The 12,442-nt window shown below is 43.0% G+C and overlaps 1 protein-coding gene across 1 annotated transcript in view; it reads left to right on the forward strand.

The window, feature by feature from the left end:
* Positions 1 to 12,442, forward strand: part of RSPO3 (R-spondin 3) — a 154,255-nt gene that overhangs the window by 91,336 nt on the left and 50,477 nt on the right. Inside the window, exon 3 of the mRNA XM_030195059.1 lies at positions 8,299 to 8,445. Within this exon, the coding sequence (XP_030050919.1) occupies positions 8,299 to 8,445 (147 nt within the window). The remainder of the gene's footprint in view (positions 1 to 8,298; positions 8,446 to 12,442) is intronic.

The following is a 12,442-nucleotide window of genomic DNA, read 5'->3' on the forward strand; positions in this document are numbered from 1 at the left end:
GGCTACATTGGAGTCCATTTGGAAGGCAATTCAAGATTTAACTGAAGCAGTAACAAAATCAGCGCAAGATACCTCCCTTCTTGTGAGTAAGGTGGATAATTTAACTTTATCTTTGGGAAGTGTTAAACAGGACTCAGCTAAGCAAGTTTTACAGACACAGTCAGAGGTTAATAATTTAAAATCTCCAATGGAAGTTTTGGTAAACTTTGATCCATCGAAAAATAGAGCAAATTGGGAACTATAATAGACGTTTGAATCTTTGTGTATTGAATTTTTCCAGAACTACAGGTTTAACCCCAATGGATTTCTTCAAGAAATACCTTGTTGAAATTTTGAAATTTACCTCTTCAGCAGTTCCTCCTCCTAATAAGATTTACTATCTTCCTCTATCTTCTCAAACAGGGGTAGAGCCTGTGGGTTCTGGAGATTTAGTTCAGACTCATGAAATTGAACCTGGAATTCAAGATCTTTCCGCATTACAGGAGGACTCTTTGTCTGATGTTTCTAATCGAGGGACATTAATTGTCTCATTTGTATTTGAACAAGATCTCAATGCTGTAATGAGATTATACTTCAAGAACTCTCATATACCATTCTGTGGTCATGGAATATGGATATACCCGGATGTGACAAAGGCCACGCAGGATAGAAGGAAGTTGTTCTTGGCTCTTAAGAGAGGAGACGAGGGCTCTGGGTGCATCATTTTTACTTGCATATCCATGTAAATGTCTAGTCCGCTATTTGGGTATTAAGTATGTTTTTTTTGTACCAGAACAATTGCGAACTTTTTTGGATATGAAGAAACTTTCTGGTGGACTGAGAGAAACAACTGATTAAAGCAAAAAAAAAAAAAAAGTGTGGGATTAACTAGGTTTATTTTTAACCTCATTTTGATCTCATCTTTATACCACTCCCCCTAATCTCTTTGAGGTCTAAGAGAGCTGGTGATTATTTTCTTTGTATCTTTTTTCGTTTGTTATTTTTATTTTCTCTGTATTTCATTACTCAAGTTTCACTTGTAAAAAATTTTAATTGTTATAAATAATAATTAAAAAAAAAAGAGAAACATCTGGAGAGCCTTTTATACCAATGCCCGTAGTATGGGAAACAAATTTCTAGATCTAGAGGCTGCAATACTAGAAGCCAACTTTGATTTAGTGGCGGTCACAGAGAAGTGGTTCGCGAAGAACCATGACTGGGATATAGTTATACCTGGCTATAATCTATTCAGGAAGGACAGGGTAGGAAAAAAGGGTGGATGAGTGGCATTATATGTTAAGAATAATTAAAGTGTGTAAGGAAGAAGCATTGTGGGTTAAACTGGTAAGAGGGAAAGGAATATGTATTTACATTGGTGTAATATACAGGTCACCATCACAGTAAGAAGAAATAGACAGAGACTTAATTGAAGACATCCACAAGATAGCTAGGAAAGGGGAAGTACTACTGATAGGTGATTTTAATATGTCGGATGTCGATTGGGGCATCCCTGTTGTGGGGTCGTCTAGAAGCAAAGGGATCTTGGATTCTCTACAGGAATAATTATTTCAGCGGTAGATAACAGAACCAGTGTGGGATGGAGCTATTCAAGACCTGGTGCTTATAAACGGGGAGAATGTTTCTGATGTTACCATGGGAGATAATTCGGCATCTAGTGATCACCGAATGGTGTGGTTCAATATTAAGACAGAGGAGGAGAGGGCTTATTTAAGATTGAAGGTCCTAGATTTCAAAAGAACTAACTTTGCTGAGATGGGGGAATTTCTCAAGGAAGAGTTGGTTGGATGGGAACAGCTGAAGGAAGTAAAACGGCAGTGTGCAAAACTAAAAGGAGCTACTTTAAAGGCGACGTGGAGGGGAATAATCGAACGGAAATGCCTATCTCCATGGGCGTTTATCTCCGAGAACGGGTCCGTGAAGGGCCGGGCCGAACCGTATTTTCGAAAAAATGGACGTTTTTGAGCTGGGCGTTTGTTTTTTTTAGCGATAATGGAAACTACAAACGCCCAGCTCAAAAACGTCCTAATCCGAGCCATTTGGTCATGGGAGGGGCCACGATTCGTAGTACACTGCCCCCCTAATATGCCAGGACACCAACTGGGCACCCTAGGTCAGTGCGGTGGACTTCAGAAAATGCTCCCACATGCATAGCTCCCTTACCAAGGGTGCTGAGCACCCAACCCCCCTCCCCCAAAACCCACTACCCACAAATGTACAACACTACCATAGCTCTTAGGGGTGAAGGGGGCACCTACATGTGGGTACAGTGGGTTTTGGAGGCCTCCCATTTACCAGCACAAGTGTTACAGGTGGGGGGGGGATGGGCCTGGGGCCACCTGGCTGAAGTGCACTGCGGTACCTACTAAAAGTGCTCCAGGGACCTGCATACGCGCAGGCCTCTAGGACTGGTTGCTGCTATATAACATTGGCACACCAGTTGACACCTGAAGACTAATCTCTCTGAAAACGTCCTTTATTGGAATAACCGCCTTTACTCACAGTTAACTGCAGATCAGAGGTTGTGCCCCACTGGCAACGAGTCTCCCTGGTACTGAGATGAGCAGTACGTCAGAGCTGGCAGAATGCTGTACAATGCCCTCTTTCAGCCACATTCAAGGTAAGAACTAAGTTGTCTAACGTGGCTAACACAAGAAAGGGAACTAAAACTGGCTTACAAAAATGGCCACTACCGCATGGACTACAACAGGAAACAGAACAGGGCACACTCTGACCCAGTAGGCAGGGGGAAAAGCACCATGGGAGAAGAGCCTACCAACTACCAACATCGTGAGACTGTAACACAAGCTAATGAAATCTCGGAGCCCAATACCCTACACCCACCACAATGCAATGCTGATGTGACCCTGTACTGCACCCGAGAGCCACATCTGACCCAGGGAAAGGCTGTGACAGGATCGAACACATTCTGCTGTCATGGAGGTGGGTACAGCATTTGAGGCTGGCATAGAGGCTGGAAAAAAAGTTTTTAAAGTGGGGTTTTTTTGGTGGGAAGGGGTTAGTGACCACCGGGGGAATCCGGGGAGGTCATCCCCGATTCCCTCCAGTGGTCATCTGGGCAGTTGGAGCACTTTTTTGGGACTTGTTTGTGAAAAGAAAGGGTCCAAAAAAAGTAACCCAAAACGCCTTTTTTTTTTTCGATTATCAGCTAAAGACGCCCATCTCTCCTCGGCTGATAACCACGCCCCAGTTCCGCCTCCACCACGCCTCTGACACGCCCCCGTCAACTTTATTCGTTTCCGCGATGGAGTGCAGTTGGAAACGCCCAAAATCAGCTTTCGATTATACCGATTTGGGCGCCTTTGTGAGACAAACGTCTATCTCCCAATTTAGGTCGCACTATAGGCGTTTTTCTCTTTCGAAAATAAGCTGGATAGTAACATAGTAACATAGTAGATGACAGCAGAAAAAGACCTGCACGGTCCATCCAGTCTGCCCAACAAGATAAACTCATATGTGCTACTTTTTGTGTATACCTTACCTTTGATTTGTGTCTGTCATTTTCAGGGCACAGACCGTAAAAGTCTGCCCAGCACTATCCCTGCCTCCCAACCACCGGCTCTGGCACAGACCGTATAAGTCTGCCCAGCACTATCCCCGCCTCCCAACCACCAGCCCAGCCTTCCACCACTGGCTCTGTCACCCAATCTTGGCTAAGCTTTGAAAGATTCATCGGATTCTATACCTGAATTCCCTTGATCAGAATTTGCAGTTCTCAATGAATTATGATTAGAATCAGATCCTCTTTCTCGATGTGATTGTAAAGAAATTAAGCACATGGATTTTTCACAATTTACAGAAAACCTACAGATAAGAACCACTTCTTGCATTTTGAAAGTTTCCATGATAGAAGTCTCAAGCAGAATTTACCCTATTCACAATTTCTTTGTTTGAGAAGACTGTGCAGTGACTACAAAGAGTTCAATTGACAGGTGATACCATTGGCGAGAAGGTTTAAGGAGCGAGGATATCTGTCCAACTGTATTGCAAACCTTTATGTTAGACAATTACATAAAAGTAAGAGGAAAAGAAGGTCACTCTGGTTATCAAACGTAGTAGCTGAAAAGGTAAGGGAAAGAAGGTTAGCCTTCATATGTTACAACTCAGAAAGAGGAAGACAGGCAAAATAAGTGGGGACAAGACATTTTTCAGATGTGTAAATGACAGGAGGAAGTGTCATAATAGCATTGTGAGGCTCAAAGCTGAGGGGGAGGAATATGTAGAAGCTGATAAGGATAAAGCTGAACTGCTTAACAATTATTTCTGGTCTGTGTTCACGGATAAAAGGTCGGGGGTAGGACTGCAGAAAACAAATGCTAATGGAGATGGATGGATGATAGACAGAAGACTGTGTTCGTGAGGATCTAGCTAAACTAAAAGTAGGCAAAGTGATGGGGACTGATGGGATACATCCAAGGGTACTCATGGAGCTTGGAGAAGTTCTGGCAGCTCAGCTGTCTGACCTCTTCAATGCTTCCTTAGAGTCTGGAGTGGTCCTGGAAGACTGGAAAAGGGCAGATGTGGTCCTTCTGCACAAGAGCAGGAAAGGGATGTTATCAGTGGTGTACCGCAGGGATCGATCCTTGACCCGGCACTTGTTAACTTCTTTGTGAGTGACATTGCAGAAGGACTGTCTGGTAAGGATTGTCTCTTTGTGGATGATACCAAACTCTTTGGATCCTATACCATCAGCATGGTTGAAAAACCACACGCTAGAAATCCAACAGTTTATGTATTTAATTATCGTACGGAGTCTTTCTGAAGGGGTAGTCCCTGCTACTCTCAAAGAGGCGCTAGTAAAGCCTATTCTGAAGAAGCCCTCATTAGATCCTATAACACCCAACAATTATAGACCAGTTTCTAATCTTCCGTTCCTATCCAAAGTGATAGAGACAATAGTGTTCAGACAATTGCAAACTTATGTGGACTCCAAAAATTTGCTACATCCTAGACAATCGGGCTTTAGGAAAGGCCATAGCACAGAGACTATCCTGACTTCGCTGTTAAGTGAGATTCATGCAAAACTAGAGCATGGCTATATTGCCTTGGTTGTTTCACTTGATCTATCTGCAGCTTTTGATTTAATTAATCATAAACTACTTCTTGACAGATTAGGTGAGATTGGTCTTTCAGGGACAATTATGAAATGGTTTATATCTTTTCTTACCGAACGTTCATTTAAAGTAGTTCAGCAGCAATCGTCCTCTACAATACAGAATTTACCATGTGGGGTTCCACAGGGATCGGTCCTGTCCCCATTACTGTTTAATCTATATGTCAGTCCCTTGGCACTTCTCATTCAAACAATGGGTATTAGTTTTTATTCTTATGCGGACAATTTTCTTCTTATTCATTATGTTAATCCATCCAATATGGATCTTACACCGCTACAAATCTGTCTGGATAAAGTGGCAGATTGGCTCACAACATATCAATTAGTATTAAATCCAGATAAGACTATAACTTCTTGGATAGTAGGACAGGGCACATGTCCAGCAGTGGTACCTATGCTATTTGGCCAGAACATCCCTACAGTTAAATCCTTTAGATACCTTGGGGTTATAATTGGTTCTGCTCTGACTTTTGAGGAACAAATATCCGACGTAGTGAAAAAATCTTTTTTCCATCTTAGGAGACTTCGGTCAGTTAGGAATTCAATTAGTAAGGATTCCCTTAAAACGTTGACATCCGCCTATATTACTTCATGCTTAGATTATTGTAATATCATATATGCAGGGATCACTCAAGCTAGCTTGAAACGACTACAAAGAATTCAGAATACTGTAGCACGTATGATTTGTAGGGCCCGGAGGGATGACAGAGCAACACCTTTACTACATCAACTGCATTGGCTTCCGGTTGAAGCAAGAGTTAAGTTTAAAGCCTTAGCTTTGACCCATAAGGCTTTTTATACACTAAATCCTGACTATCTGTCAAATCTAACTATTCCTTACACTGCCACACGAACCCTTAGATCCCTGACAGACAACAGGTTAGTGATTCCTCCTCTCGCTAGGGCTAGATGGGAATCTACACGGAATTCGGCTTTTTTCTATTTGTCCCCCTCTCTTTGAAATGGCCTTCCAAAGGAGATCAGACTTGAGAAATCTTACTTTCATTTTCGGAAACTTTTGAAAACCTTCTACTTTATCAATTATGTAGAACAGAATCTAGAATAATGGAAGAAAGGTCATAAATGGGCATCTGTAACATATATTAAATCAAAACTATATTGTTTGTCCGTGTAGATTATATTATGTATTTAATTTTGTATTTGCGGTATTCTCCTGTATACTAAATCATGAGTTATACTGTTTTTCATCTTATGTAGCTAGTTTGTGGGTTTGCTATGCTTTCCTGTAATGACTGGAGTTCTAATGTTTGTCCAACCTGTACATATTGTATTGCTTCTTTTTATAAATTGTAAACCGTTCTGTCTTGCAGTAGCAATAAGATACGGTATATAAATTGACGTAAATTAAAAAAAAATAAATAAATAATAGAGTGGACACCCCGGAGGGTGTGGATGGTGTGAGGAAGGATCTAGCGAAGCTTCAAGAATGGTCCAAATAATTGGCAACTAGAGTTTATGCTAAGAAATGCAGGGTCATGCACTTGGGTTACAAGAATCCAAGGGAACAATACGATATAGGGGGTGAAGTGCTTCTGTGTACAAAAGAAAAGTGGGGCTTGGGGGTGATTGTGTCTGATGACCTTAAGGTGGCCAAACAGGTAGAAAAGGCAACGGTCAAAGCCAGAAGGATTCTCGGGTGTATAAGGAGGGGGATGACCAGCAGGAATAAAGAGTGATAGTACCCTTGTATAAGTCTCTGGTGAGGCCCCATTTAGAGTACTGTGTGCAATTCTGGAGACCGCACCTACAGAAAGATATAAACAGGATGGAGTCAGTCCAGAGGGCAGTCTTGGCCATATAACTTATAGGGACAGGCTTATGAACCTCAACATGTATACACTGGAAGAAAAGTGGGAGCAAGGGGATATGATAGAGATGTTTAAATACCTCAGTGGCATTAATGTTCAGGAAGTGAACCTTTTCCAAATAAAGGAAAACTCTGGAATGAGAGAGCCTACGATGAAGTTAAGAGGAAATAGGCCTAGGAGGAATCTAATAAAATACTGTTTCATGGAAAGGGTGGTGGGTGCATGGAATGGCATCCCGGTGGAGGTTGTGGAGACAAGAACTATGTTAGAATTTAAGATAGCATGGGACACGCACGTGGGATCCCTCAGGGAAAGGAAAAGGTTATGGTTACTGTGGATGGGTAGACAGGATGGGTCATTTGGCCCTTATCTGCCATTATGTTTCTATATTATAAAAAAAAACGGCTGAGGGCACTCAGTTTATTTATTAGTTGTCTATGCGGAACCATATCAAAGGCTTTGGTAAAATCTAAATACACCACATCCAGCACTCTCTCGATCCAATATTCTGGTCACCCAGTCAAAGATATTAATCGGATTTGTCTGACTAGACCTATTAGTAGTATTTCCCCTTTCACAGCTATATTTTGAATGTCTTCAATTAAATCCCCGTCTTTCTGTCAGTGTAAACACATTTGCCATTTCCTCTTTCCAGATTGACCCACAGTGCCTCTTCCTTACCCTCTAAGTCCTGCAATTGTGTGCCTGTCATCTATATTATTAAGTGGTTCTGGCTGCAGTACACAACATCCTGTGCAATCCTCACATCAGTGGCATAACCAGACCTCAGTTTGGGAAAGGGCATGATCCCAAAGTAGGGGGGCAAATTTTGCCCCGCCTCCCTGCCGCTGTCAACCCCTGACGCAACCCCACATACCTGGGCTGGCACAGGTCCCCAAGCCCCAGCAGCAAAAGCTTTCCTGCGGTGATATTCACTCCCGTACTGCCTGCTCTGTTTTCCCCCTTCCCTGTGCGCATGCTCTGTTTTAGTGAAATTAAGCATGAGCGAGCTTCCGAGCGTGCACACGTGGGGAAGGGGAAAGCAGGATAGGCAGCACAGTGGCAAATATCACCACAGGAAAGCTTCTGCTGGTGGGGCTTGAGGACCCTTGCCAGCCAAACCAGCAGACCTTGGGGGGCCCTGAACCTAAGCCCCCAAAGCCCCCCCCCCCCCCCCGTGACTACACCACTGCTTCACATTGTATTTTATAACTGCTGTTTAAGCATACATTCTCTAAGTTCTGTTCCACTCTCTGCCTGTTTATGATGTGTAAATTGCTCATGGCTCTTAGTGCCTTCAGTTTTGGATTTCCTTTTTTTTCTCATTTTGTATTCCAGAATGCAAAGCTGACTGTGAGACCTGTTTCAACAGCAATTTCTGCACAAAGTGTAAAAGCGGATTTTACTTGCACATTGGGAAGTGCCTTAAAACCTGTCTAGAAGGGTTTGAGAACAACAATCACACTATGGAGTGTACCAGTATAGGTAAGTAGAATTTCAAACTAAAATGAACAAAATAAAGATCAGCAAACAAGTTGTAAGTGTTATGCTTTTATTGGGCTTTATTAATGAGGAGTCATACCAATACCAAAAATTTAGTGCCTGGTACTAGCCAGTTCCAGCCTCAAGGAGCAACAATGCTATTGCAGTGGCATAGCCACCGATGGGCCAGGGCCCATCCAATTTGAGATCAGACCCACCCAAAATTCTGCCACCTTTGTAATGGCTGGCAGGGATCCCCATGCCGCACCAGCTGGAAGAGGTTCTCCAGCAGCCAGAACAGGTCATTTTCTTACTTGCTGCAGCCGGCAGCACTGTCCACTCATTACCCTCCCCCCACCCCCAACCCGCATATGTGACTACTGAGCATGTGTGTGGGAGAGAGGCTGGCACCACAACAGCACAAGGACAGTGCCGTTGGCTGCAGCAAGTAGGGGAATGACCTGTTCTAACCGCCAGAGAATCTCTTCCAGCTGGCGGGGCTTGGGGATCCCCTCCAGTTCAGATATTTATTTTATTTGTTGGGGTTCGCTGGGGCAAAGATGGGGGCAGAAAGCATGGGGGTGGAATTGTGTGCCCACCTACTGTGGACTTAGGCTCACCCAAAATATCATGTTTGGCTACACCACTGTTGGCAATCCTGGGCCCAGGAAGACATACCAGCATGACCTCTGCCTCTTCCATTGGAAGAAGGAGAAGGGAAGAACCAAAAAAGGCAAACAGTAGAAATATTGGAAAAGAAGGAAACAAAGAGAGAATGAAAAATAATAACAAATTAGGTAATTAAGGGCGTCTTTTTCTAAGGCGCGCTCACGTTTTTAGCGCGTGTTAAAATTGTGGGCACGCTAAATGTTAGAGATGCCAATTATTATTATTAATTACATTTGTATCCCGCGCTTTCCCACAAATAACAGGTTCAATGTGGCTTACATAGTAAATAGAAATACATAGTCTTGAAAGAGAAAATTACAAGTTGCATTCCTATGGGCATCTCTAACGTTTAGCATGCCCACAATTTTAGCGTGCACTAAAAATGTGAGCATGCCTTAGTAAAAGACGCCCTAAATTTAAAAAAAACTGAGTAAGATAAACACACACAAACAAGCAAAATAAATATTATCAGGCCAGTTTTCCAAAGAAATTAAAAATTTACTGGCAGCAGGTAAATATATAAAGCCTCTGGCCACCTATAAGCAAAGGGATTTATGGATGGTGCCCGCCAAAAATCATTCTAACTTGCTCCATTACTAACTATATTGTGCCTGGGCACAGTTAGGGAGTAGTGAGAGTGGGAACAGGCAGTGTTGTTTAACCAAATTTTGTCACTTGCCACTAAAATGATAGCGGGGATGGAATGACTTCCCTATGAAGAAAGACTAAGGAGGCTAGGGCTTTTCAGCTTGGAGAAGAGATGGCTGAGGGGAGACATGATAGAGGTATATAAAATAATGAGTGGAGTGGAATAGGTGGATGTGAAGCGTCTGTTCACGCTTTCCAAAAATACTAGAACTAGGGGGCTTGCGATGAAACTACAGTGTAGTAAATTTAAAACAAATTGGAGAAAATCTTTCTTCACCCAACGCATAATTAAACTGTGGAATTCGTTGATGGAGAACGTGGTGAAGGTGGTTAGCTTGGCAGAGTTTAAAAAGAGGTTAGACAGTTTCCTAAAGGACAAGTCCATAAACCACTACTAAATGGACTTGGGAAAAATCCACAATTCCAGGAATAACATGTATAGAATGTTTGTACGTTTGGGAAGCTTGCCAGGTGCCCTTGGCCTGGATTGGCCGCTGTTGTGGACAGGATGCTGGGCTCAATGGACCCTTGGTCTTTTCCCAGTGTGGCATTACTTATGTACTTATGTTTGTTACTTTTACTTTTACCAAAGTAATAATTTCACCAGTTTATACTGCTTTTACTTAGTTACATCTGATGCTTGCAGTTAAAAGTAAAAAGTAAAAGTGGAAGCAAGACATAAATGACGATTCCTTGGTAAACCAAATGAAACAGTAAAAACTGGAACAAGATTTTGCTAATGCAAACATTGCCACACAAACAATGGATCATCTCATCTTAAATTTTGCTGCTCAGGGAATACAGCCTATGAGAATAGTGGAGTTGCCTGTCTTTGTTGAACTAGTTACTGGTCTCCAGTTGGGTCACTTTGAAGCAGAGATGAAGCAGAAGCTGGTTGCAATTTTTGGTGGACAGACATACGTTGTCTCTACCACAACAGACTGCTGGTCATCCCATGGAAAATTTTACGTGGGGGTGACTCTCCACTGAATTGATAGAGCCTTTAGAGAGCAAGTCTCATTGTCTGGCCTTAAGAAGATTGAAGAGTTCCCACACATTTGATTTTCATCATTTCTCGGTTTTGGACATGTTCAGCTTCAGGTGGCGGTTGGACATCCAGGCAGCAATGTCGGATAAGCAGGCCGATACCTTGGCCTGGGTCTCCGCGGTGATGTCTGGTGTGGAGAGATATAGCTGGGTGACATCAGCATAATACCTGACAGATAGTAGCAAGATTCATGCTACTGATCCCAGGGACAAGTAGTGGCTTCCACCATGTCTATATCAATAGCACACAAGTTCCTCCAGGAATTTGTCCAAACGTTTTTGAAACCCAGATACACTAACTGCTGTTACCACATCCTCTGGCAATAAGTTTCAGAGTTTAACTATTTGGTGAGTGAAAAAATATTTCTTTCTGTTCATTTTAAAAGTAGTACCATGTAACTTCCTTGGGTGTCCCCTAGCCTTTGTTCTTTTTGAAAGAGTAAAAAAATCAATTTACGTTTACCCATTCTACACCAAATGATAGTAGATAATCACTCCAAGGCCTGCCTAATCTGCCCACTTTGCCTCCCTTTACAATGCCTTAGACCATAGCTGATTAGGGTTGCCAACTGGCCAGTATTTGGCCAACCTGGCTGGTTTTATGTAGGGCAGACTGGTGGCTAGCAGAACCATATACCTTCCAATGTAAATGCCAGGTTTTTCCCAACCACCGACCTCAGGGGCAGCTCTGTCTATTGTCTCCCTTCCCAACACCGGGGCTAAGCCACTCATCCGCTCTCTTGCTCACTTGCTGGGTCCGCTGCCTCCCTAGGTCCATAGTGGTGGCAGCAAACAACAAAGAGAAACCAGGCACGAGACCATTGCTGTTTTTGTGTGATGCTGCTCTGCCAGTCCTGCCCTTTCAAAACAGATAGTTACATCAAGGGGGTCAGAACTGGCAAAGAAATGTTGCACAAAGAGCAGAGGTACAGCATGTGGTTTGTATTTGTTGTTGACACTGTGCTGCAGATCCAGAAATGCAGCAGGCTTGGTAGAGGTGCCAGAAAACGGGGGGAGAGGGAGAGAGGAAACTGAGAGAAATAAGGTGATGCTATATGGGGAAGAGAGAAAAAGAGAGAGAGATGGGGCAATGCTGGATGGTGGGGGTAGCGAGACAAAGTGACAGCTGTGGGTGAGAGAGACACAGGGTAATGCTGGACACAGGAGCATAGAGAGACAATGGAGATGCTGGACATGACAGTGGAATAGGGAAAGAAGAGGATGCTGGATATGAGGGAAATATGCTGGACGCAGGAGGATAGGAAGACAGAGAGGAGATACTGGATATGTGGAATGGAACAAGGTGACAGAAGAGATGCTGGACATAAGGAGAATAGGGAGATCCTGGAGTGAGGGAAAGAGAAGGATAAATGTAGGTGCTGTTAAAAAAAAGACATTAAGGAATGGTTGGTAAGGACTAAAATATGGATAACGAAGCAGAAAATAAATGGAAGAAAGCTGGAAGGAAGATAGTGTAGAGATGGATGTAGGGGAGAAGCTGAAGACAGGAAGAGAGGAGAAATGGGAAATGTACAGGATGAAAGACCTTGGAAACAGAGTTAAGAAAAGATGGACTGAGGAAAGCTGAAACCAGAACCTGGGACCACATAATTAGAGAAATAAAATGATCACAGGT

Source organism: Microcaecilia unicolor, chromosome 3 (assembly GCF_901765095.1).
Source record: "Microcaecilia unicolor chromosome 3, aMicUni1.1, whole genome shotgun sequence".
Taxonomy (NCBI): Eukaryota; Metazoa; Chordata; class Amphibia; order Gymnophiona; family Siphonopidae; genus Microcaecilia; species Microcaecilia unicolor.